Source organism: Sitophilus oryzae, unplaced genomic scaffold (assembly GCF_002938485.1).
Source record: "Sitophilus oryzae breed Bouriz unplaced genomic scaffold, Soryzae_2.0 scaffold_1272_pilon_pilon, whole genome shotgun sequence".
Lineage (NCBI taxonomy): Eukaryota > Metazoa > Arthropoda > Insecta > Coleoptera > Curculionidae > Sitophilus > Sitophilus oryzae.
Window position 1 is genome coordinate 42,278 of NW_022145918.1, and position 26,226 is coordinate 68,503.

The 26,226-nt window shown below is 34.3% G+C and overlaps 1 protein-coding gene across 1 annotated transcript in view; it reads left to right on the forward strand.

The window, feature by feature from the left end:
• LOC115874290 (neural-cadherin-like) overlaps nucleotides 1–26,226 on the forward strand; it is a gene marked incomplete at its 5' end in the record, with an annotated part of 116,611 nt that overhangs the window by 36,116 nt on the left and 54,269 nt on the right. The window contains 8 exon segments of the mRNA XM_030889397.1: nucleotides 13,012–13,249; nucleotides 17,115–17,470; nucleotides 19,109–19,450; nucleotides 22,878–22,905; nucleotides 22,908–22,973; nucleotides 22,976–23,136; nucleotides 25,029–25,155; nucleotides 25,355–25,564. Of these exon segments, the coding sequence (XP_030745257.1) occupies nucleotides 13,012–13,249; nucleotides 17,115–17,470; nucleotides 19,109–19,450; nucleotides 22,878–22,905; nucleotides 22,908–22,973; nucleotides 22,976–23,136; nucleotides 25,029–25,155; nucleotides 25,355–25,564 (1,528 nt within the window).

Below are 26,226 nucleotides of genomic sequence, written 5' to 3' on the forward strand. Positions count from 1 at the left end.
TCAGTATGCTTCGTTCAGTTACGTGCCCTGTTTTCCAGTCTCTTTGCGGCACAACCCTTAACATATTGGCGGCGATTTTTTTCTGTCTAATTTTAGGTAAAATGACAGTTTTTGATTCTGGCCCTTACCCTACGGACCGTCAAATGGTTTTGAATATGGGGTGGTGTACCTTTGTCATCTGTATATCGTTTCTAGGTGGTCTCGTTGCGGCTCAACCCTTAATAAATGAGCTTCAATTTTTTCTGTTAATTTTTCAAGAAAAACAGCGTTTTTTGAACTGCCCTTTTTCTATGGACCGGCAAATGATTTTGAATATAGGGTGGTGTACCCTTGTCGTCTGTACATCGTTTCCAGAGGGTCTCGTTGTGCTTTCTTTAATAAATAGGCTAAAATTTTTCTATTTAATTTTGAAGAAACAGCGGTTTTTGAACTTGGCCCTTTTTCCTACGGACCGGCAAGTGATTTTGAATACGGGGTGTTGTGCCCTTGTCATCTGTACATCGTTACCAGGTGGTCTCGTTGTGGCACAACCCTTTAATAAATGGGCTACAAATTTTTTTCTGTTAATTTTGAAGAGAAACAGCGGTTTTGAACTTGGCCCTTTTCCTACGTACTGGCAAATGATTTTGATTATGGGGTGGTGTACCCTTTTCATCTGTACATCGTTTCAGGTGGTCTCGTTGCGGCTCAACCCTTAATAAATGAGCTTCAATTTTTTTCTGTTAATTTTCCAAGAGAAACAGCGGTTTTTTGAACTTGGCTCTTTTCCTACGGACCGGCAAATGATTTTGAATATGGGGTGGTGTGCCCTTGTCATCTGTACATCGTTTCCAGACGGTCTCGTTGCTGGCACAACCCTTAACATATTGGCGGCGATTTTTTTTTCTGTCTAATTTTAGGTAAAATGACAGTTTATTCCTGGCCCTTTTCCACGGACCGGCAAATGGTTTTAAATATGGGGTGGTGTACCCCTGTTATCTGTACATCGTTTTCAGGTGGTCTCGTTGCGGCACAACTTTAATAAATGAGCTACAAATTTTTCTCTGTTAATTTTGAAGAGAAACAGCGGTTTTTGAACTTGGCCCTTTTCATACGGACCGGCAAATGGTTTTGAATAAGGGGTGGTGTACCATTGTCATCTGTACATCGTTTCAGGTGGTCTCGTTGCAGCACAAACCTTAATAAATGAGCTACAATTTTTTCTGTTAATTTTGAAAACAACGGTTTTTTGAACTTGGCCCTTTTTCTACGGACCAGCCGAATGATTTTGAATAGGGGTGGTGTACCCTTGTCATCTATACATCGTTTCCAGGTGGTCTCGTTGCGGCGCAACCCTTAATAAATGAGCTACAAATTTTTTTCTAACCCATTTACCGAGAAGAGAAACAGCGGTTTTGAGCTTGGCCCTTTTCCTACGGACTGGCAAATGATTTTCAATACGGGGTGGTGTACCCTTATCATCTGTACATCGTTTCCAAATGGCCTCGTTGTGGCACAACCTTTAATAAATGAGCTACAATTTTTTCTGTTAATTTTTAAGAGAAACAGCGGTTTTGAACTTGGCCCTTTTACTACGGACCGGCAAATGATTTTGAATAGGGTGTGGTGTACCCTTGTCATCTGTACATCGTTTCAGGTGGTCTCGTTGCGGCACAACCTTTAATGACCAGGCTACGATTTTTCTGTTAATTTTGAAGAGAAACAGCGGTTTTTTGAACTTGGCCTTTTCCACAGGGCCGGCAAATGATTTTGAATAGGGGTGATGTACCCTTGTCATCTGTTCATCGTTTCCAGATGGTCTCGTTGCGGCATAACCCTTAACAAATTGGTGGCGATTTTCTCTATTAATTTTTAGAAGTAAAATGACAGTTTTTGATTCTGGCCCTTTCCTACGGACCGGCAAATGGTTTGAATACGGGGTGGTGTACCCTTGTCATCTGTACATCGTTTCCAGGTGGTCTCGTTGCTGCACAACCTTTAATAAATTGGCGGCGATTTTTTCTCTAATTTTAAGGTAAAATGACAGTTTTTTGATTCTGGCCCTTTCACTACGGACCGGCAAATGGTTTTGAATATGGGGGGGTGTACCCTTGTCATCTGTACACCGTTTACAGATGGTCTCGTTGCGGCACAACACCTAATAAATGAGCTACAAATTTTTTCTGTTAATTTTTGAAGAGAAACAGCGGTTTTTATACTTGGCCCTTTTCCTACGGACCAGCAAATGATTTTGAATAGGGGTGGTGTACCCTTGTCATCTGTATATCGTTTTCAGATGGTCTCGTTGCGGCACAACTCTTAACATATTGGCGGCGATTTTTTCTATCTAATTTTAGGTAAAATAACAGTTTTTTGATTCTGGACCTTTCCCTACGGACCGGCAAATGGTTTTGAATATGGGGTGGTGTACCCTTGTCATCTGTACATCGTTCCAGGTGGTCTCGTTGCGGCACAAGCCTTAATAAATGAGCTACAAATTTTTTTCTGTCAATTTTTAGAATAATGAGCGAATTTTTGATTTTGCCCTTTACGGGCTCAGCACGGACCGGCAAATGATTTTGAATACGGGGGGGTGTACCCTTGTCATCTATACATCGTTTCCGATTGGTCTCGTTGTATAACAACCTTTAATAAATGAGCTACAAATTTTTTCTGTTAATTTTGAAGAGAAACAGCGGTTTTCTGAACTTGGCCCTTTTCCTACGGACCGGCAAATGATTTTAAATAGGGGTGGTGTACCCTTGTCATCTTTACATCGTTTCCAGGTGGTCTCGTTGTGGCACAACCCAGCACAATAAATGAGCTACAGAATTTTTTCTGTTAATTTTGAAGAGAAACAGCGGTTTTTGAACTTGGCCCTTTTTCTACGGACCGGCAAATGATTTTTTGAATAGGGGTGGGTGCCTTGTCATCCGTACATCGTTTCCAGGTGGTCTCGTTGCGGCACAACCTTTAATAAATGAGCTACAAATTTTTCTCTGTTAATTTTGAAGAGAAACAGCGGTTTTTTGAACTTGGCCTTTTCCTACGGACCGGAAAATGATTTTGAATACGGGGTGGTGTACCCTTGTCATCTGTACATCGTTTCCAGGTGGTCTCGTTGTGGCACAACCTTTAATAAATGAGCTACAAATTTTTTTCTGTTAATTTTGAAGAGGAAACAGCGGTTTTTGAACTTGGCCCTTTTCCTACGGACTGGCAAATGGTTTTGAATACGGGTTGGTTTACCCTTGTCATCTATACATCGTTTCCAGGTGGTCTCGTTGTGGCACAACCTTTAACAAATTGGTGGCGATTTTTTCTGTCACAATTTTAAGTAAAATGACAGTTTTGATTCGGCCACTTTCCCTATAGGCCGGCAAATGGTTTTGAATACGGGGGGGTGTACCCTTGTCATCTATACATCGTTTCCAGGTGGTCTCGTTGTGGCACAACCTTTAATAAATGAGCTACAAATTTTTTCTGTTAATTTTGAAGAGAAACAGCGGTTTTTTGAACTTGGCCTTTTCCTACGGACCCGGCAAATGATTTTGAATAAGGGGTGGTGTACCCTTGTCATCTATACATCGTTTCCAGATGGTCTCGTTGCGGCATAACCCTTAACAAATTGGTGGCGATTTTTTCTCTGTCTAATTTTAAGTAAAATGACAGTTTTTTGATTCTGGCCCTTTCCCTACGGACCGGCAAATGGTTTTGAATACGGGGTGGTGTACCCTTGTCATCTGTACATCGTTTCCAGATGGTCTCGTTGCGGCACAACCCTTAACAAATTGGCGGCGATTTTTTTTCTGTTAATTTTCAAGAGAAACAGCGGTTTTTTGAACTTGGCTCTTTTCCTACCGACCGGCAAATGATTTTGAATAGGGGGTGGTGTACCCTTGTCATCTGTACATCGTTTCCAGACGGTCTCGTTGCGGCACAACCCTTAACATATTGGCGGCGATATTTTTTCTGTCTAATTTTAAGTAAAATGACAGTTTTTTGATTCTGGCCCTTTCCTACGGACCGGCAAATGGTTTTTAATATGGGGTGGTGTACCCTTGTTATCTATACATCGTTTCCAGGTGGTCTCGTTGCTGCACAACCCTTAATAAATGGAAAGCTACAATTTTTTCTGTTAATTTTCAAGAAAAACAGCAGTTTTTAGACTTGGCCTTTTCCTACGGACCGGCAAATGATTTTGAATACGGGGTGGTGTACTCTTGTCATCTGTACATCTTTTCCAGGTGGTCTCGTTGTGGCACATCCTTTAATAAATGAGCTACAAATTTTTTTTCTGTTAATTTTGAAGAGAAACAGCGGTTTTCTGAACTTGGCCCTTTTCCTACGGACCCGCAAATGATTTTTAAATAGGGGTGGTGTACCCTTGTCATCTGTACATCGTTTCCAGGTCTCGTTGCGGCACAACTTTAATAAATGAGCTACAAATTTTTTCTGTTAATTTTGAGAAAGAAACAGCGGTTTTTGAACTTGGCCCTTTTCCTACGGACCGGCAAATGTTTTTGAATAGGGGGTGGTGTACACTTGTCATCTGTACATCGTTTCAGGTGGTCTCGTTGCAGCATAACCCTTAATAAATGAGCACAATTTTTTTTCTGTTAATTTTGAAGAGAAACAGCGGATTTTTGAACTTGGCTCTTTTCCTACCGACCGGCAAATGGTTTTGAATAGGGGGTGGTGTACCCTTGTCATCTGTACATCGTTTCCAGATGGATTCGTTGCGGCACAACCCTTAACATATTGGCGGCGATTTTTTTCTGTCTAATTTTAAGTAAAATGACAGTTTTTGATTCTGGCCCTTTCCTACGGACCGGCAAAAGGTTTTGAATATGGGGTGGTGTACGCTTGTCATCTTTACATCGTTTCCAGGTGGTCTCGTTGCAGCACAGCCCTTAATAAATGAGCTTCAATTTTTTTTTTTTCTATTAATTTTCAAGAAAAACAGCGGTTTTTAGAACTTGGCCTTTTTCTACGGACCGGCAAATGATTTTTTGAATACGGGGTGGTGTACCCTTGTCATCTGTACATCGTTTCCAGGTGGTCTCGTTGTGGCACATCCTTTAATAAATGAGCTACAAATTTTTTCTGTTAATTTTGAAAACAGCGGTTTTCTGAACTTGGCCCTTTTCCTACGGAACGGTAAATGATTTTGAATAGGGGGTGGTGTACCCTTGTCATCTGTACATCGTTTCCAGGTGGTCTCGTTGTGGCACAACCATTAATAAATGAGCTATAACGCAAGCTCCAGCATGGATATCTTTGTCCACAGTGATGTGGGAGAATACATTTCAGACATTCTTTTAGCATAAGCCAGCAATACCGCTTCGTTTACGCTGTTTATACTTCTATCCACCGCCACTTCAAAATTGTCATATTCCTGCTGATATATCTCTCTGGTTATAGTCGGGAGTAAATTTTGAGTAGCCGCAGCCGCTTTCTCCTGTATTTCCAACGGAATTTCTCGCAACATCTCGCTATGGTCTATTTTCCCAATTTCTGAAAAGTCCAACTGACAATAATAGTCATTGTTGCAGGTGACAGACGTTACGATTACCTTAGAAACTTAACGGCCGCCGGCCATTATGATAACGTCCGGCGGACGTTATATGCATCATTTCCATTCTGGTTGCAGCATGTTATAATATAACAATATTAAAAAAAAAAAAAAAAACTATATTAAAAACAACCAAAAAATATGACGTTAATCAAATTAATTTAATCAAAGGGCGAAAACAAAATGATATTACTAGAAACGCGTTTTGATTTGCGATATATTTCAATCATCATTACTTACGTACTAAATTCAAATGGTTAATTATGTGGAGATAATTCATGAAACATACGTCAGATGACTGAAAGGGAGATATTCTTGAAAAAATTATTTTTGCTGCGTTTAATGCTGTTTTTTTATAAACAAACTTTAAGCTTAAGCGCAATGCTGCATTCTAAACCGATAAATAAATGCAGTCTGCGAATGCAATTAAGATCGGGAAGGAGTAGTTTTAGTCTAGGAGTAATTACACAAGTTCGTTCATAATTTAGCAGTGAGGAATGCGAATACATCCCGACTAGACTGCAAGACGTGACGGCATGTGTTTAATATTTATAGAATTCCCTCAAGCATTCATTATTCCAGTTGATCATTTGCTTTCGTTTTATATAGAGACATTTTGGTTGTTTATTTGCAAAATACATATTTATTTGTAGTTCAATTGCCTCGAAATAAAACCGAAAAAAAATAATTTTGAAGTTTCAACATATGCTTTGTATTTTTAAAGATATCGTAAATAATTTTGCAATTGGATTTTTATCATTTGAGAGATTGCAAAATCATATTGGTTGAAGTCTACTAATTTATATTTCATTTCATTGATAAAAATTATTCTTTAGTCTTAAGGCGGAGATTGACTTGAGCCGAGTAATATAAAGGGTGGTTCCTATACACGCGAATTGTGAAGGGCTTATTTAATCGTATTATAATTGTGCAAATATCTTCGATTTGAAAGAAGATATCAAGATGCGATTTTCGCTGACTTTTTAAGCGTTTATTACTCTTTACTTTACTATTACTACCATCTAAAATTACTTATACTATCGTATTTATTTATTTTTTTTTTTGAAAAAAATGTACGGGTGTTTGTTTAATTGTAAGTCAGCGCCCACTAGTGCAGCTAAAAAGCTTTTTATCAATTATATGGTATAATATTGAGTAAGGAACGCTCTTTTAAACGAGCTCCCGTTTGTTAGTTTCGATCATCCAATCCGGAGATTAGTAACATTTAAATAGAAACAGATCTAGCCTTCCCCCGCCACTTTTTATTTTAGCAGATAGGGAAAATAGTTGTAATAAAAATAAATCCAAAATTTACACTGAACATTGTGAAGCTATTATTTATAGTACCCATTATCTAGGCAAAATCGTCTGAATCATTTGTAAATAAATTTAGAATATAGGACGGTGACAATATATCGATATATTTTTATAAAATTTTTTTTTTTGGTTTTTATTTTACATAGAAAATGCCATGACCGAAAAAACGTCGTCCAGTTGGCTGGAACTGACGATCGATGACATTCATATATAATTTTACATATAAAATGACAGAGGTTTTCTTTCATAGCCGCCTTTTTATTCCTCATATTGTATTCGCTTGTTGATAAATATATACCGGGAAGTGTCAAGTATTGCCTTAAAAATAATGATGACTGATATTTTATAGGTAAAAATTATATTGTGAATGTTACCGACCATTCCCAAGGTACTTTGCGCTCTTTTTATTTCGATTGTACATGTTCAAAGAATATCAATGAATCTATTAAAGAAATTGACGATATATGAGACCATTCTTCAAAAATTATGTATAAATGAAAAAAAAAAATCTATTTTTTTAAATTTTACCATCACTATAGGAAGATCTTTTAACATATGTCTTGCCGAGTCTAGCCGAACACCGCGTTCGGGTCATGATAGTTTTCGAATAACCAATCAATAAATTTCGAAATTTTTTGATTAGTTGGGATGAAGATATAGTATCAGAAAAATTATTTTATACATCCTAAAAATATTATAAGAATAATGATTCCGTAGCAAGAAATTGCATATTACAGAAATACAGAATTCCACCGCTGCCGCTGGTTTCTGCTTGAATTGTATCGCAGTGACATTTTAGAAAAGAGAATATTTTTATTCTGATTTTTTTTTTGCGAAATACTAGAACATTTTTCTAGAGAACTTTTAGATCATTAACACCCGTTTCTTTTCCTTGCAATAAACTCTGGCCGTCAATTTTAGAGAAAACCACTGACGAACGACGACTAATCAGGAAAATAATCGAAATAAAGAAATTGCAACAACATGACGCTTGGACGCTTGCAGCGAAGCGCGCGGGGGCGTGCGGTATACAGAGTTAACTCTGGCTGTGTATAAGACCAAAACTAATTATCGGAAAATGGAGTTGGAAATGCGGCTTAGCACTATATTGGTTTTCGCAGTCGGTAATGAGGAACCGATGTAAAGTTCGGTTTTGTTGTTATCGATTTTCGAATTAGCGAAACGGAAGGAGGAGAGATATGGTTGCGTGTGTGGGTGTGAGGCAGAACGCGGTATTCGCTTTGGATTTATTGCCAACTGAACGTTGGTTGGTGTCGCCGATCCAATCAATTTTCAAAAAGAATTTAACGCTGCTGCCCGTATCCCTATGGCCAATTTGCATATTAGATCATTTTACAAATCAGCTTTGTCTGGGCTATTTCGAACAGGACGGTTTCATTTTCCTGTGAAGCTTTGTGAAAAAAATATATTTTTTTATAATGTCACTGTGACTGAAATAGCATATTATTATTAAGCCAGTATACATCTGGAAAACGTTACCACTTCGTTAGTAGACACTCTCTCGCATGCCTTCGCTTCTAAAGAATACTCTATCTTAGTTCTGTTTTCAGTCGACAGAGTGAATTGGTTGTCGGAACAGTGTTGCCCGAACTGCTGATTAATCCATAGATTTGCGGATTTTGTGTACAGTACGTTAGTAATAAGGATTTTTATCATTAAACAATTTAATATAATATTGTGATAAAACAAAGAACGGCGACAGAGTTGGCTTGATGAAGATCACTTATTTCATAAAATGTAAAATATGATGGTAAATGTCAATAATTGTCATTTCCAAGCCAATTAAACGACTTTTTCGATCATACAGGAAATATTCTAGGTATTGAAAAGAATTTTTATTTTTGTTGTTTTATTTTATTTCTACTTACGAATAAATTTTCACTACATAAACGCGGATTTTTGATCAAAGATATGTTTGTAAATATTACAATATAATACGTAAATATACGTGTAATATAATTACATTTTAATATGCTTAACACTGTCGCTTTCAGTTTCATACCGTCTTCGATATGTCTTCACTAGCCGAATTGGAAAAAATGGAGTGTTTTGGTTAGCCGCAGGAACAGTAAAGGCTTCACTGTACAGCGCCCAGGACGTAAGGGGAAATTAGCTTTGTCACGAATACGCTCATTAGGTTGAGTATCTTCCCAATTCTTTCAATCAACGACTATATCATTTATAAATCAGCTTTATCTGCACTATTTCGAATATGTTTTTATTTTATCATTTTTCGAAATAGATTTATCAGTTTTTTTTTTAAATAATTAGATCGTAATAAATGTACTAATAGAAAAGGTTTATCATAAAACGCCCACCTCTCTGTTTTTAATCACAAATGCAGTTTCCAAACTGTATCGACATCCGAATATCCAATTTCGAAATGATTAGAACGATTTCAACTTTTTTCTCATAACCTATTGTTTGCAAATCGACTATAGAGGGTGTATAGTCGGGATACAGTCGGGAGAATACTGGGGTGTACAGTCGAAAGAATACTCTCAATTACTTAATTTTTTGCCCAAAATTAAAAATACTAAATTACTGTATAAGCTGGTTTTATGATTATCTTATCCATTTTAATAACATTTGACGTATAATTTCTAATTAATACAAAAATATAAGAAAAGGAAGGAAAATTTATTAAAAAGAGTGTCAGTCGGTTTGTTTTAAGCAAAACTTTTCCAAGCCGCATCGACATACGAATATCCAATTTAGGAATGGCCAGCACGACGTCAGCTTTTTTATGTTCTTTTTCAACTCGTACATGGCTCGACGTGCTGCTTGAATTTTAAACGCTTAAAATAATGGAAATATCCATCGGAATGGAAAGCACTTGCCTTAAATATCGAACGAATGTAACGTCGGGAAATTTATCCCTGTTTCCGCATCGACTCTGGGAAGATCGGATGTTTGTAGAAGCATTGTGGCGAATTTCAGTTTATCGACTCTGGGATGCCAATATTTTTTTATTTCTGCATTTCGATCGATTAAGTAGAAATTTGCGGTGTTTGTACTGGAAGATTTCTATTAAAAAGTATTTTTTTAAGAAGATTGTCCAACTTCATGTGTTGATATTCTTTTTTATTTCTGCTTTGGGATCGACATGAAGATCTAAATAGCAATTTGCCGTGTTTGTACTAAAAGATTGCTATTATAAAGTAATTTTTAACGAATATTGTCCGACACAAAAGATAGATTGCTGCACATTTTAGTTGAAACTTCAAGGTAATGATTTTTTGTTCACATCAACAGATATTTGAATTAATGGAAACATATTCATCGGAGTAGCTAACATTTTTTTAACAGAAACATCTTGCATAAGACTTTTCCCATTCCCATTTATGCAGAAATATAATAAAAATAGACAGCATTTATTAAAAAGAGTGTCAATCAGCTTATTTTTAATCAAACGTGGCGTCGCGTCGCGTCGTTTCCAAGCGGTATCGACATACGAATATCCAATTTCGGAATGGCCAGCACGACGTCAACTTTTTTACGTTCTTTTTGCAACTCGTACATGGCTCGATGTGCTACTTGAATTTTAAACGCTTAAAATAATGGAAATATCCATCGGAATGGAAAGCACTTGCCTTAAATATCGAACAAATCTAACGACGGGAAATTTATTCCTGTTTCCGCATCGACTCTGGGAAGATCAGGTGTTTGTAGAAGCATTGTGGCGAATTTCAGTTTAAATCGACTCTGGGATGCTGATGTTTTTCCAATTTCTACTTTTTGAGTCGTACTAAGATCTAGAAATTTGTAATTTTTGTACAAAAAGAATACTATTAGAAACGAGTTTTCATAAAAGTTATCCTACACAAGGGCGAGATTATCGTAGATTTCAGCTGGTAAGTTTAAGTTAATAACTACTTTTTAACAGCATATTATTAAATTAATGAAAACATACATTGCTTAGCGACATCATTTGAATACATTAGCTGCTCTGTAACTAGTTCCATAAGAGCTTATTCCATTTTACCATTCTTTTTTACTGTAAATTTTTTTCCCATCTATGCAGAAATAAAGTACAGATAAAGTTTATTAAAAAGAGTGTCGGTTCGCCTGTTTGAAACCAGAAGCTGTTTCCAAGCGTTATCGATATCCTAATATCCGATTTCGGAGCGGCCAGAACGACGTCAGCTTTTTTTTGCCAACTCGTACATGGTTCGCCTTGCTACTCGAATTTTAGACGCTTAAAATAATGGAAATATCCATCGGAATGGAAAGTACTTGCCTTAAATATCAAACGAATATAATGTCGGGAAGTTAATCCCGGTTTAAGCGTCGATCGGATGTTTGTGGAAACATTGTGGCGAATTTCAGTTTAAATCGAATCTGGGATGCCACTGTTTTCTTTCTATTTCTGCTTTTCGACCGACACGAAGAAATAAATAGCAATTTGCGATGTTTGTACTAGAGAAACGCTATTAAAACTTAATCTTTCACGAGTATTGTCCCGACAAAAGAGATAGATTCTAGCTGATCACTTCATGACTATTTTTTATTTCAACAGGTTACTGAATTAATTAAAACTTATATATTGAAGATTTTTGAAGAAATGTTTTTCATAAATATATACACAATCTATACAATTAGACTTTTTGCACCAGCAAGATTGCTTCTATAATGATCGATAAAAATATCTAATCATTATACAGGGTGGTTCGAACTGTATTCCGGAAACTTCGGAAGCATATTCTGTAACTAAAAATAAGTAAAAATGTTCGTATAAATGTATGTCCTAAAATGCTTAGTTTCGGAGGTAGAGGGTGTCATTTTGATTTTGATTTTTTCAAAATAATTTTTGAAGTAACGTCAATATATGAATGAAAATGGTGTCTGGGAGTTTTTTGACATGAGAAATTTGTCAAAAATTTCAACTTTTTGTCCGTACCTGTATAAAACTACTAAATAAAAAAATATACAATTACGACGTTTTTGACGTAAAAAAGATTCATTCAGAACCTCGCAATTAGTGGAATAAATTAGTAGTTTCAATTAGCGTAGAAGTGTGTTCCTTTAATTTCAATTCAGAACGTGGTAAAAATTAGTGGTAGATATTTTCAATTAGTAGAAAAAGTTATCAAACTTTTAACTTTTCCACTAATTATACTTCAAAATTTGCGAAAAATTTAATTTGAGTTTTGATTATCTTCCGTCAAGTGAAATTGTAATTACAAATTAAAGAAATTGATTGTTGTATAGCTAAATATTAGGCTTTCTTCATGGATACAACTGATTAACGCAAGTTATTGCGAGGATATTCTATTAATTTTCATTGTGTTTTTTAAATATTGTGAATGATCGTCAACTAAAAAGTATAAAGTGTAATTGAAACTAACACTAATTTATTCCACTAATTGTGGGGTTCTGAATGAAACTTTAGACTGAAATTATATATTTGAAATGTTTTTGTGCCAAAAAGTTGAACTGAAGCTGTTTTATCATCATTTTTTCGACGAAAAATTTATGACAAATTTAAAAAAATAAAAAGTTCCCAAACTCAACATGTTTATTTTTTGTCAATAATGACATGTATTGACTATTTCCATTCTAAATATCTAGACAACGGTTTCTTGTAGCTTTTTTTTTACGTAAAGAATTACGGAATTGTGTTTTTTTTTTCACTCAGTAGTTTAGGTACGGACGAAAAAATATTACTCTTCAAAACATTTTAAACACATGTAGGTGGCGCCCCCTACAAATACGACTCATATTGACATGAAAATCAAATTTCTAATGTCAAAAAACTGCCAGATATCAATTTTCATTCAAATATTGACGTTACTTCAGAAATTATATGGAAAAAATCAAAATAAAAATGAAACTTCTACACCCTGTACATTCAAAACTAACCATTTTAGGACAAACATTTATACGAACTATTTTACTTATTTTTAACTACAGAATATGCTGCCGAAATTTCCGGAATACACTTTGGACCACCCTGTTATTAAAAATTGACATAATTTTTCATAAATTAATGGGTACTTATTCTAGAAAAAAGTAAAATGCTTTCAAGAGTGAATGGAGTGGCGGCTCTGGAAACTCTCATTTTACTTTTCTATAGCTATAATAAAGATTCTAATCTCAAATATTCTTGTTTGTTCCAGCCTCTGGACCGGGACCAGCCCAATGGCAGGCCACAATGGCGCTTCACTGTGTTTGCTCAGGATGAAGGTGGAGAAGGGCTGGTGGGATACGCGGACGTACAGGTGAACCTGAAGGACATCAACGATAACGCTCCTATCTTCCCCCAGGGAGTGTATTTTGGAAACGTAACTGAAAATGGTACGGCCGGAATGGTCGTTATGACGATGACTGCGGTGGATTATGACGATCCCTCCGAAGGTAAGATCGATATTTTGATATATCACATAATATACTGTCTAAAACTAAAAGTTCTATCTAAATTAAAATCAGGTGTTTTGCTGAGTATTTTTGTGTTAAGGTAAGCTGCTTTTGAGTGAAACATAAGGGGCTATAAACAAAATTGTCAAAAATAAACTTACTTTGAATTACTATTAACGTTTTTCATAGAACTATACCTGCAACTTCACTTGATACAAAGCTTGATTCAGGTAATTTCGAAAACTAAATAACTGTCTTCAAATTGCATTAGGTAGATAATTAAACTAACAAGGAAATAACAAATTTACAGTTGTTGAGTGATTCATTTCAAGTGTAACAGGAAATTTAGTTAGTAATTACTATATCTGTCTTTTATCATTAGAGTTTACAAAGCGCTGTTATATGAAAGAGCAGGCGTTTTTGAAGTTGCTACTTCTGTGAACTTTAACAATGCTCTAATTTGACCTCAATCTGAAGTTAGGTGCCGTAATTTGGTCTTCAATAGCTAGAGTAAAGTAAACTTAGGGACTATTGAAAGAAGTGTAAAAGAAAAAATCTAAAATTATTTTAAATCAAGATTACAGTCTATTTTTATAGTCTTTTATTTTTAAAATGTCTGCCAGTTTTTCAAAATAGATACTTTTATTTACTAAATTAATAAAAAGTTTATATCGTAGAGAAACATATTTTCTCTTTAGTGTTTTTTGCTTCCTTACTTGTAAATTTAATCTACTACCTCTGTTGTCAAATTATCAAAAAAATTATGTTTTTTAACTAAAAAATAAAAATATTTCCAAAAATTTTTAGGACAAATCCCAAATTTTATTTTTTTGCCAAAAAACCTTATAGACGTGTTTCTGTTGTCGAAATACACTAACCTTAAAAATATTTGCACTTATTTAATACTCACCCTGTATATATAATGCATTAAAAAATATTAAATAATAGACACAAAACATAAATCAAATACTCTCCTATTTTTTCGATTCTTAAACTTACAAATTGTCGGTTAAAAAGTCGTTTGTTTTAAAAATTGTTTTCTAAACCCGACCTAACCTTTCCGAAAATTGAAAACGTTCACCCTGCTGCACCGACAAATATAGTTCTTAATAAAAATGTCAGAACGCAAGCAAATTCGCGCACACTACCCACTCGCGAAATTTACCGTAAATTTGCAATTCAATACTGCAAAAGCAGCACGAAAACTTTTATACGCGGGATATTGGAAGGCATTTTATTACGAATTGCGAATCTATTGACTGTGCCAAAAGGTGCATGCAAAATCGAAAAAAGGTGATTTTTGCGAATTTGCGTTTAGCAGATGGTGCGGAAAATTAACTAGGAATAAGATTTAAGAGGATGCCTTTACAATCTCATGCGCGTTTTATATTTATCCGTAATTTTTGATGTTACGATAACCATTTCTTTATAAAATAAATCCATATGTAAGCCATAGTTCTGCGAAGGAAGATCTTTTTATGAGAAAAGTGACTAAATTTAGCGCTTCTGTGTCACGGCCGTCTCGCTAGCTTGTGTGTCGCGGCCTTGAGTTTTTACTTTCAGCTCGCGCAAAGTAGTTTCACTTCACTGAGAAATAATTAGTCGATTTTTGAAGTGAAACTTTTTTACGCGCGTTGGGAGTAAAAATTCAAGGCTGTGGCACGCGGCCTTAAATGACGACCGCGAGACGACCGTGACGGCCGATAGACGTATGCGAGACGGCCGTGACGCGCGAGCTATTGAAAGGAAAAGCGAGCTATTGAAAGGAAAAGGATCAGACTTTGTAAAACAATTTAACCCCGTTATCTCATGATAATATATCCTGATGAAAAATAAGCTTGTGGCAACACTGGGTAACGATCTGTGCCATATGCGGCTAAAAAAGCACTAAAATAAACTTGAAAGTGTACCAACCTTGATTTCATGCATATTTTCATTGATAGGTTTGTAGCTTCTGAATAACGGTCTAGGTAAAGCACCTAGCTTATGTATTTGTCAGCTCAGAATTAGAATTTAGAGTTAGTAACTCACATTTTCATTGGAGGTCACTGTCATATTTATTTCAAACCAATAATCAAAGAGAATATTCGTATAATTTAATAAAATTACTGGAAATCACTATAAATAATGAATTGTTTTTAATTGAGCCGTAATTTCTGTATTATTAATCCGGTAAATGATGGAGATAAATAATTGTGATTGGTTAAAATTTTATTTTAAGATGAAACTTTTGTTAAGAACATTCTGAGAATTTGATTAATGAATTGAATAATGACAAGACAAGTGACATCTGTCTAAAAAATGAATGAGTGACAATTTGGTTATGTAAAATTTAGAGTGATAATTTTGATTATGCAAAAGAAATACATATTCTATGAGTTTACTGGTTGCCTAACGATTAACATTCATTTAAAAATAAATGCCCGACATGAATAATGAACAAAACATTCAAACAAAAATAGACCACAAACAAATTGTTGATTAGTAGCAGTTAGTAGTAGTCAGAGATATAGATGTTGTAGTGTTTTGGTTTAATGGCCACAGCTATCCGATCGAGTAATAGAATTATTTTTTAATAAAAATTAAACATTACGATAGTATACGGTTCTAACTCTATTTTTTTTCATGTTTATAAAAAGCATTCATAAATAAATATACAGACCGGACCACCGTAGTAGTAACATAGGCAGAACCGGACGAATTAGCGTATACCCGTCCGCCGGATAAAAAGCAGGGGAAAAATGCGATAAAATAAAAAGAGGTAGATATGTAATAAGAATGTTTCATAATTTGTATTTATTCGTGTTTTAATAGCCAAAACGAATACATATATTCTCGCGACAGTTCTCGTGTAAAATTTATTTTTTAAGTAAAATAATGGATGTTTACGAAGTTCGTAAGAAAATTCAATTTGTAAAATGGTATTTTCAAAATAGGTCTTATCGGGATATACAAACAATTTTTCCACAAACTTTTGTAAACAGGCCAATTCCATCTTTACCTACTATATCAAGAGTTATTATTAATTTTGAAACACATGGGTGCGTGTCCCCACAAAAACACAAAAAGCCTGATGTGTTGATTAATGAAGAACAGGAGTTAAAGCAGTGTTTAACCGTTTAATTAGTGGATATGGAACTATTTTGTGACCCGCTAGATCACCAGATCTTTCTACCAATCATTTCTTTTTCTGGGGTTATGTAAAATCCAAAGTGTATGGTCATAATAGGGCTAGTAATCTGGATGAGCTTCAAGTAAAAATACGAGAGGCTTTCCAAATTATTAGCCCTAATATGTTTGTCAGTCGGGGATTTTACGACCGCCTAGGCTTCTGTCTAGCACAAGAAGGTGGTCTTTTTCAACACTTGTTATAACTTTTTTTATTTAGAGTAATATTTTAGTTTTTTTTTTTGGGTTTAGAGAATTTATTTATTTTAGCTTTGGCTTGTAAACACACTCAAATAATAAATATTTAAGTATTTTTATTTTAAATGTTACCTTAAGTGAAGGTAAACACTTAAAATGAAAATAATAAATACTCGGCACTCCTCGCGTCGTATTCCTAGTCTGTCACGACTGACCCGTCCAAGCACAACTGCAACTGCGTACTGCCTGACTAGACGACTAGCCGGCAGTGAATCTCGAGTACGAACGCAAATTGGGTAAACGTAAATTCGTCCGGCAACTTGCTATGTTACTAGTAGCCTGGTTTTCTCTGTATATCCTTTTTAATAGCTATTAGTAAGAAGTTTCACTTCAAATATGCGCACACAATTTTTTAATTTATGTTAAGCTTGTGATTTTAAGATATACCCTGATGTATTTCTAGAGTACCAAATCCTAAAATTCTTCTCTTCTTTTCCAGGCACCAACGCTAAACTGGTCTACTCCATCGAGAAGAACGTAATAGAGGAAGAGACCGGTTCTCCAATCTTCGAGATCGAGTCGGAAACGGGCGTGATCAAGACGGCCGTGTGTTGTTTGGACCGCGAACGCACCCCCGATTACTCGATACAGGTGGTCGCGATGGACGGTGGGGGGTTAAAGGGCACAGGGACAGCCAGTATAAGAGTGAAGGACATTAACGATATGCCGCCGGCGTTTACGAAAGACGAGTGGTTCACGGAGGTGGACGAGACGGATGGAAGCGCGTTGCCGGAGATGCCGATTTTGACGGTGACGGTGCACGATGAGGATGAGACGAACAAGTTCCAGTACAAGGTGAGGAGACCATCGTTAGATTACATTCTATTAGTTTATATCATGTAATCAAGAGATAAATATAATATGGGGATATTTACCTATATTGTTTAATTTTCTGAATGTAGTGCCATTACGCCACTTCTAACTGTTTAGATTAAAAAAATCAACTTCGTTTTTGTTGTGCATTGAGTTACTAAGTAAGACAAGACTGTTTGTCTATAACTGTAATATTCGTTACTGATTTGCCGAACTGATTACTGAACTGCCTTAAATCTACTGCCAATCATAGATCCTTTTTGACTGTTTTCGTCTCCCTCTCTGCTGAGTTTTCTGTAGCCAACTGCTGTGGTAGTTGTGCCCTAGTGTAATCGTCGTATTTTGTTAATCACATCTTTCTCTAAAGTTAGTTTTAAAAATCTGCTGATAATACTAAGATGGTTAGCGAAACGCGCGTCCAGTGTAAATAAAATTATTTGCCGAAAACAACTACATTGAAAAAAAATACCGGGTGCGTCTCAAAAGTGGCTCACCCCAGTTTTTTATTTTTTTTTCAGATAAATAGCGATATTTAGTGTATTAGTATATGACATAAATAAGGATTTATTGGCGTATTCAATTGTTTTTGGTCGCTTCCTGTTTCATCGGAAATTACTACAACTTTTGATTTTTAAATGGAACCCTCAATATATTTTACTCTATTCGATAAAAAAAATGACACTCTGAATAGAATGACATATCATATGTCAACTTTTGACATTTTCGAATATGGTTTAATTGAAATTGTAACATGCGCTTCATAACGACAATTTGACTTGAAATACGAAGTGTATGGTACCAAATTATTCGTAAAAAATGCTTTTCGTAGCCACGCTTGTGCCATTTGAAAAAATTGATGAAAAAATGATTAAAAAACAATTTGAGCATATTTTAACCGGTCAAGACAAGACACAAAAAACACTAGATGATCAAATCTATTTTTCCAAGGCTCCTTGATAAAAAAATAATATTTTTAACACAGGCATGGCGCTCTAAATTGAAGTTTAAAATATGATTTTTTTTTGTAAGCCAAAATGTCAAAAGTTGACATATTATGATATGTCATTCTATTTAGAGTGTCATTTTCTATTGAATAAAGTAGAAATAAACCGACCGATTTAAAAATCAAAAGTTGTGATCATTTCCGGTTAAACAGGAAGTGACCAAAAACAATTGAATACGTCGATCAATTCTAATTTGTCATATACTAACATACCAACCCTCGTTTTTTATCTGAAAAAATAAAAAAGTTATAGGGATGAGCCTATTTCGAGACTCACCTGGTATATTTTCCTGGTAAATATCAACTTGGAATAAAATTTTTGAGATCATTTTTTTAATATTTAAAAATACCTTTTCTGGATAGTATACCGTTAGAATACAATATATCGTTTGTTTGTTTATTTTAGCATAAGATTATTTTATTTAATTTCCCTTGGGATAAAATAGATATCGAAAATATTGTTTGCTTCATAAAATATTCGAAATCATTTTATAATCAACATAAATAAGATACATTGAAGCAGTTGCTCTTTTTGCCGATTATCTCAAGCCGAAAGTTGTTTTGCTGCTCTATATATTTTGGATATAATACATAATACATTCATTCCTTCATTTCAGGTGATCGAAAACAGCGGCTACGGTGCCGATAAATTCACAATGGTGCGTAACAACGACGGCACAGGCTCTCTCAAAATAGTCCAACCGCTGGACTTCGAGGACCTGCTCCAGAGCAACGGGTTCCGATTCCGCATCCAGGTGAATGATAAGGGCGAAGATAACGACAACGATAAGTACCACGTTGCGTACTCATGGGTGGTTGTCAAGCTGAGGGACATCAACGATAACAAGCCCATTTTTGAAAGACCCAACATCGAAGTGAGCGTGCCGGAAAATGCTGAGGTCGGGAAGAGTTTGGAGACGTTCAAGGCGACGGATCCGGACCAAGGAGGCAAGAGCAAGGTAGGAATAATTTATTAACACCCTCTTATTAAAGTATGTACAACCATCGTTGAATATTACGTCACATGATATCTTATGTACTTTTAGTGAAACCGCAATGAAACATATTTTGAAAACAGACATCATTGTGGTAGTTTGTAAGTTCGTACAAAGTTTCTGAGAACTCATTTGACTTTTGAGGTTATGGTTCTATTGACGTATATCAGTATCAAAATTAATATACGTTCTGAAACAAAATTCAAATCCTTTTCTGATTAGAAACTATTAAAATATTAGTCATATTAAAATTTGCCAACTATACATTTAATCAGATAGAATAGTGGCCTTGATATGATTTAGAGCCAGTCAACATCTTGGTCACTCTGAAATTGAGCTGGCAATTGCCTCCTAGTAGAGCAATCATAAAACAAGAAGAAGGCTGTATTCTATTACTTACCTTGGTTATACACGGTTTCTACAAACTATCTGCCATTGTAATCAAATCAATCAATACAAGAAAGCTGGTTTTTCGGATTCGTTTGTCAATTATTTGTCATTCAATCTCTTTTTTGTTGCAAAAAATACTGAATTTTCTGACGAGCTTTACTACATTTACAAATTATTTTTTAACATTGAAAAGACGAATCAAGCATTAAACAAAAGTTCTATTATAAGAATATTGAAATTTAAAATCGTCAATATTTTCAACTATTTGAAGAAACTTATGTTCTCTGTAATAAATGGTTCATAACGACAATTTGACTTGAAGTACCAAGTGTGTAGTACAAATTATTCGTAAAAAATTATTTTTCATAATATGCTAATGAGCCACCCTTGTTCCATTTGATAAAATTGAGATATGATTAAAAATACGTTTTGGGCATATTTTAGCCAGCCAGGACAACACACGAAAAAATTTAGACGATCAAATCTATTTTTAAGGGTCCTTGATTAATAATTAGTGTTTTTAACACAGCCATGGTGCTCTAGATTGAAATTTAAAATTCGATTTTTTCAGCGAAAATATTAAAAGTTAGTATTTGATATGTTGTTCTATTCAGTGTCATTTTCTATCAAATAAAATAATAGTAGAATCTGTATCAATCCTAATTTATGTCATATATCACATACCAAATCTCGTTTTTTTTATCTGAAAAAGTAAAAAATTATAGGGGTGAGCCACTTTTGAGAAACACCCGGTACAGCAATTCATTTAAATAACTACAATTCTAGAGTGTAAACGTATATTTCTCACACTCTTTATAATTTTTCATAATATGAAAATTAATAAAGAGACATATTATGTAGGTACGCTACTATTGGAAATGGTGGAAATATCAAACAAGGAATTTGATTGAAACTTTTTCCGACTCTGCCTCACCCCGTACATCGTTTGTTTGTGTCTAAAATAAACTTTGCACGAATTTAAATGAACGTCAATATACTTTACATCGAACATAAATAATTTTAATAGTGTAATACCCAGTTAAATAAACTTTTTCCATTAAAAGAGTTTTAGAAAGTACAGACAAATAACTTTATATCCTATAGACCTTTCAACTTTGAGAAAAGTATTTTATAGCAAGTTTGGCGTAATTCAAATTCTGAAGTCATTTAAAATAAGAGTTTTAATACTCTCTTATGACTCATTTCAGTATAGGCCCTGATGGCGTCTTATTTCTCAATTTAATGAGCTTCACAAATTTGAACATGAGTCGGCCGCTATCCCGCACAGCGATGCCAAATCTGAAAAAAATCGCAAAACTAAGAGAAAAAAAATTATAATAATTACTTATGCTATTTCTATTTTATTATTATGCCAATTTTTGCCTACCCTGTTCTGACTAGCACTGCACGCCACTGTTGTCTCGATGTAGTTAATCGAATTGCATATTTTAAATAAAATGTCACAACTGCTTGATAGTACGAACGATAAATTTTATGAGGCAGAAGCGGTAGAAATGTGAATACGTATACATTACGAACTAATCAAATAACAGAACTGTATAATTCCCCTTTTCGAATATTGCTTATTTGGCACGTTATTTGATACATTCCAAATGGACTTCTTAACTCGATTCTTAGGAATTACATCACACACAGTTCGCATCCCGAAAAGTAGAATTACGTCATGATGGAAAGTTTTTGGGATCGATCAAAATACAAAGCAATATATGTGATTAGGAAAGTTTGGATAACAATTTATAACCTTTCTGCTTAATTTGATTTGTTCGAAGTGATAGATGACAGGATATCTAATAGTTTTTTTTCTATTTTCATTATTTTCATTATAACAAAAGGTCAGATTAATAATATGTCTATAATTTTAGAAAAGAGAAAAATTATTTTATGGCCTAGTAATTCTATACCGCGCTGGCAAGTTTTGCTCTTGGATCGGTATTTAGCGGTATGAAAGTGAATCGCGTAGGGATCTTATTAAGTCAGAGTGAGAGAAATGCAACGGTTTGCTGTTGCAGTATTGCCACATTTTTCGGAGATACAGTTGCCCATTTCCCTGGTCGAAAGGCGCTTATTTCTAAAAGATTTTTTCGGAAAGATGACTAAATAAAATCATAATATATGTTTCTGGGCATCTGAAATCGAGTTAAAAGAATATTTTTATGGTAGCCATTATTATGTATATTATAGTATTTATATATATATTGACAAAACGTCAATAATCGCGGTAATTTGAAAACTCAACTTTTTAACACATAACACGCGATAACTTAAGAACCACTTTAGATATTGAAACTTTATTTTTTTTTATTTTAAAGTTCGGATTTTAGTCAAGATGTTTAAATGAGAAAAATTTGATAAGTTTCTTTTTTTTTCTTTTAAAAAAATTAAAAAACGCGTCCATCAACTTTTAGTGCATGGAAATTTTCAGTAATCGTGTAACTTTTTTGTTTGTAAAGATTTTCACATGTCTGCGATGAAAATATAGCAGAAACGTTAAGATTAATAAAACACAATCAATGATTTCTAATGGATTTCGAGATATCGATTTTTGAATTCACAGTTCTCATAGCGCTGACCACTGTCTAGCACCAACTCAATTCCACTTATTTTTACCAAAATTTGCAAACTTTTGGCAGTCGTTGTTTAATTTCTAACTTGCATTTAATAATTCACAAGCTATCAAGCTGTAAGGAGAATTACTACAATTCGTTAATAAATAAACAAATAAAGTATAATGAGACGCCAAACTACCCTTCCCTAGAATTAGAAAGTATGGGCAGGTACTGGATTTAAATTTAAATTAGTCTCTTAGCAATGTGTGCACAGTTTCTCTGTTAATTTCATACGTTTGGCAACGTTTTTATTCTTCTCTCTTTGTTCAGTACATTATAAATGCATTTTACTCTTCCTACATACGGAAATCTCGACTAAAACCCAAACCTTGCCGAGCTTAGAATAGGTTATATATGTTTTTCTTTTATTACAGGTGTCATATCTAGTGGATCGTAGTTCAGACAGAAACGCCAATTCTCCATAAACCAAGAAGGAACGGTCAGTATACAGAGGTCACTGGACAGAGAGGACACCCACGTCATCAGGTGAAAATACTGGCCATTGATGATGGCGTACCACCCAAAACGGCTACAGCCACTTTGACAGTTATTGTTCAAGACATCAACGATAACGCTCCGACATTTTTGAAGGACTACAGGCCGGTCATCACTGAACATGTAGCACCCAAAAAGGTAAGTCAAAATGAAAGACTATCATTATATAAGCGATACCAATTAAACATTTAGTTACGTAATTGATGGTGCGATTTTTAAATTCATTGTTGCCAACCATGGACATATCCGGCGCCGGGCTAACTAACTGGAATTTATGTTTCCCGCTAGGGATTCAGGTGGTAGCTCTGCAAAAAATGTCAAGTTGCCACATTTATTTATTTATTTCCTGACATTGTCAGGCACTTTAGTTTTGTATTACGAGTTTTTGGTTTAAATGAATTCTGTTGTAATACTTTAATTTTACTTTAAAGTTTTAAAGTAAAATTTAAACAGTACTTTTACTTAATTTTACAATACTTTAAAAAAATACATTTTTACTAGCAGACCTTGCAGTCGAACATTGTTCTTTTTAGAACCTCTTTTAGTGCAAAGTATACAAGATAGCTTAATAGCCGTTGCAAATTACTCATCACCACCTTATTAGAATATTTTGAACGGGAAAGCGGTAGTTATGGCCATTTATGTCCCTTAAATGCTGTTAAGGAGGTCAGTTTTGTTGATGTAAACATTAACTGTTTATATATTTATAATTAACTTGTTTTTGTTTCCTAAAGTATTTTGGTTAAAAGAAAATGTATAAAAGTGGGCAACGCTGTGCCGGTCAAGCTTAATCACGTGACTAAAAGTTTATTTGGTATGAACCGTATCTTTATGTATGTATACAGTAGTAAATTTAATTTAATAAAATATGTAGGAAAAGATATAGGAGTTTGTATACTTGTTTGTTTTTAAATTTTCCAAGGGATATCTTCTGTCATTTATTTTTGTTTTTAAGCCTTGTTCACGATATAAAAAAAAATATTTGTGAGTTTCGATGAACTATACTCCAAATTTAATGTTCTCAAACGCATAACGAAGAATGAGAAGGATTTTAAGAAATCCTTTTAGTATAAGTTAGTGTACCTCAAACAAATTAAATCTTATTTTAACCTTTATTTTGACGAATTTTAAAAGGCTTTTTTATTTTACTCAAAAGACCTCTGAAGATAATGATCCTCTTTAGATAAAACTTCTCTGAAAAGTGTGTCAACTAAAAAGTGTTTTTTAGTTTTAAACTTAAGAAGGAAGAAAATGTTTGATTAAAATGAAAAGCTTGCTTGCGAACAAAGTATCAAGTTATGCACTCTTTTAGAGATAATATAATATAAAGGGAATATATAGGCGTGAAACACCGTGTGATTATATGAAAACGATGACACAAAAGATGTTAAAATGATATTTTAATTTGACACACTCAGACTAATACTATGGATAAACTTTACTGCACAAAACGAAGATGCTCAAGATATACAAATCAGATGAAAAGAGAAACATGTTAGGTTGCCACTTAAAAAGCCCACATTTTTAGTAAAAATTTATCGAATTTTTTCTATTTATGGATTTCAAAATTTAACAGCGACAGAATATATACTATAGGGATGGTATATTTCGATCCCAGGTAATAATAAGGTTGCGCCCATGAGGTTTTTTTCGCGAAAAAAAATTGAATTTTTAGAAAAAAAATCAAATAGAAAATATAATGTAATATGGCATTTATTTAATACTCACCCTGTATAAACAGAAAACACATCCAAAAAAATGGGCAAATTCTTCTATTGTATTAAAATTACAAAAAACGACTATTACTATCATATTTATTTCATTTATTTTTTGCTCGACAAAATATAGTTTATTCGCAGTTGAAGATGCGTCTAATATATTTTCATCTTAGTTTAAAAAATCTGATGAGCTTCAAATTAATTTTTTATATAGTATGTATCAAAATATCTAAACACAGTGAAGGTTGTAGAGGGTGTAGTTCTAAACGATATCTTCAGAAAGACATTATAACGTTTTCTTTTTTTTTCAAGGTGGTTGAAATTCTGGCAACTGACGACGATGACAGATCGAAGAGCAATGGCCCACCATTCCAGTTCAGACTAGATCCCAGCGCTAGTGACCTAGTTAGAGCCAGTTTCAAAGTAGAACAAGACCAAAGTAAGTAATGTATATGCTCTATGGCATATTTGTTTCTATAAACTCAAAAATTAATTCATTAAGATATTTAGATATCTTTCTCATGTGAAAGTATCTACTGAAACAATTTTTTTATATAATGATTTTTTTAGTTTTGAGGATCTTTATTTTTTTATTTATTTGCTTTCAGTATTTTATACCATGTATTTTCTTATTTCAGAGGGCGCTAATGGAGACGGCATGGCTATCGTTACGTCACTGCGATCATTTGACAGAGAACAGCAGAAGGAATTCCATATTCCCATCGTGATTAAGGATCATGGAAATCCGGCTATGACTGGTACTAGTACTCTTACTGTAGTCGTCGGTGATGTTAATGACAACAAAATGCAGCCTGGTGCCAAGAACATTTTCGTCTACAACTATCAAGGTATGTAAAAGTAAACCACTCATATTAATAAATAATTTTAATAAAACCCAAACGTTAACAAATTTAAAATTTTTGAAGACTATTATCAAAAATAATATGTTCAACTAAATTATTATCGTCTATTAGATTTTAATATTTAAAATAACACAGAAGCATTTTTTTTGTAGGTCAGATTGGGACAAACATTTTTTCCTAAAAACTATATCGAGCGTAGTTATTTTACAAGAGACAAAAAATGTAGTAAATCTTAGAAGGACCTTTTTACGAAAAAAAGTCAGTCGTCGGTGAAGTTACAAAACATTTTTGCTAGAATTCAGGTAGTAGTTTTTACCCTCCCCTTACCTTTTAATTTTTTTATGAAAGTGAAATGCTACATCGCTTAGCACAACATAAACATCTTAAATCACATTCAAATCTGAATATCGGTTCTTAAACTATAATTAAAAGATGAGTTTATTCATTTAGTACTTCGGTGGCCACGGAATATTTGAACAACCTATATTTTATAATGTATTTTATATTGTATTACAAGGTGGCGTAGGTCTCAAGGTAGTGGGTTCGAATCCCACACCCGGCATTTCAACAGCAGACTATTTTTATTAAAATAAAAATAGTTTGGGTACCTAGGTCGACTCAGCCTTAAATGAGTACTTGGGATTCAC